The sequence below is a fragment of the Fopius arisanus genome, unplaced genomic scaffold (genome assembly GCF_000806365.1).
Source record: "Fopius arisanus strain USDA-PBARC FA_bdor unplaced genomic scaffold, ASM80636v1 scaffold00007, whole genome shotgun sequence".
Lineage (NCBI taxonomy): Eukaryota > Metazoa > Arthropoda > Insecta > Hymenoptera > Braconidae > Fopius > Fopius arisanus.
Window position 1 is genome coordinate 1,224,287 of NW_011887746.1, and position 2,056 is coordinate 1,226,342.

General features: G+C 33.6%; 1 protein-coding gene across 1 annotated transcript in view; it reads left to right on the plus strand.

The window, feature by feature from the left end:
• Positions 1-2,056, plus strand: part of nompC (no mechanoreceptor potential C) — a 19,752-nt gene that overhangs the window by 4,099 nt on the left and 13,597 nt on the right. The window contains exon 3 of the mRNA XM_011316573.1: positions 1,938-2,039. Coding sequence (XP_011314875.1) covers positions 1,938-2,039 — 102 coding nt within the window. The remainder of the gene's footprint in view (positions 1-1,937; positions 2,040-2,056) is intronic.

Consider the following 2,056-nt stretch of genomic DNA (forward strand, 5'->3'; position numbering starts at 1 on the left):
ACCCGCGAAAATACAACAATACTTCCATTTGGAAGCGAAATTAGAAATATTTCACAATTCTCCATTGACGAAATACTTAATTTCTTAAATTGGTAATTTGGTAATTCGCTGTTCTCAGCTCAATATAACACTGAAAAGCCGTAAAAATGTTGGAAGTTTAAACAATGATTTCGATGAGTTTTCAATTGATTTAAAAGTCAAATGTATTTGATGTTAAATTTTCACGATGAGCATGAAAGCTCAAGCTTTCAATGAAAAATTACCGATCATTTAACATAAAAGATCAAATTTTTGTGAATTCCCAAGATAAATACAAAGTTAAGCTACCGTTTGAATTGAAATTTGATTCAAAATTATAGAATTCAAATGTTAGATGATTTTCTGCCTGAAATTGAGAAAAATTTTACCAGTGTAATCGACAAATCCAAGAAAGCTATTCGATTTATCGGTCGGCATTCCGACGCCGGAGAATCTACTAGAATCCGCCAGAAAAAAAGCTCAATCTGGTCAAACATTCAACTTGAGTCCTGATATGATAAAAATACCCCATAATGAAAAAATTGACGGAATTTATCCACCCAAAATCTAGAAAAATATCATAATTCGTCAGAACCTCAGTGAAAGAATGAGTCACTCGATTTTTCCTCACCCTCAGAGAAGATTGCGTGAAGGAGGGTCAAGGTAAGCAGACGGGGGCTTAACTAGGCCGGTTTCAGAGTCAGTGGAACTAAAAAGTAGTTCGATCCCACCTTGCGATAATTTTGAATATAAAACGCCACGCAGTACTCGGGAATTCATAAATAAGATTCCTAACTGTGAATGTGAATTTAATTACCCCCACAATTCACAAGATTCCCCCGGAATTATCCCAATTACTCAAATATAATGTAAAAATCTTCCCACGCAATCTTTTCCAAATTTATTCTATTACATAACAACAAAAATTAATTAATAATAATAATAATGTCAATATTTATGTTATTGACAGTGTTAAACAAGAATGATCCGATGTATAATCAAGAGTTTATTATATATAATAACTAAAAACGCGTTCGTGGATTAAGACATAAAATAAAAGAATACATGAATGTGATTGAGAGTAACTGAGAGAACCAATACGTAACAATATTAATAATATCAATATTAGTTTTGAATTATCTACTTTATTTTACTTCATTCTTTTACTTCATTCTTTTACTTCCACATTTTGTTGTGCTTATACTAGGAAATCAGATTTGATTGCTGGAAAAAAAATGTGAAGGTCCCAGAAATAAATGATTACTATGTTAAATATCACACAATATTAATATCACATTGAAAAATATAACAAAAAAACATAAAAAAAATAGATAACAAGCAAAATAATTCCTGTAATAAATCAATTTGTTTGCTTATGTAATTTTGATAATCTAATATTTGTCTGTGATATTTTAACAGTGTATTATTTTTTTCTGTAATAACTGATATCTATTTAGAGCGGTCACCGAATTAATGGAGTTTTCGTGTCGAAAATTTGATATTCCTAAGAAAATTAAATATTGGGCTGTAAAATTCTTGAAGAATATCAACGTGATGGTATCAAATGGTCGAGAATTTCAGAACCGAAAGAATTTTCCAGTGCACCCTAAGAAGGTGCACACGCACCTGATATCGACCGGCTGAACAGAGCTCGTCTCCTTCCACTGGCCCCGATATAATTTCCGAATAGCATGTTAATAAGCTCTGATTGGAATGACTGGGCAACGTCAAGGATTTCTGAGGACTTGGGCTTTACCGGATCGGCGTGGGTGCGGCCAAATGTTATTTACGGCCTCATTACGTTATTGCCCGTGATAACCCGAGGAGAACAATTTTTCTCGAAATTTACATCATTTTTTTCATCATTACATCGCTGCGGTTTTACGCGCCATTGATATCTCCTTTTTTTTACTTATTAGGACAATTACAATGCCCTGCACATATCCGCGATGTACTCCAGGGAAGATGTCGTCAAATTGCTCCTTTCGAAGAGAGGAGTGGATCCTTATGCCACCGGGGGTGTAAGTAATTTCAATCC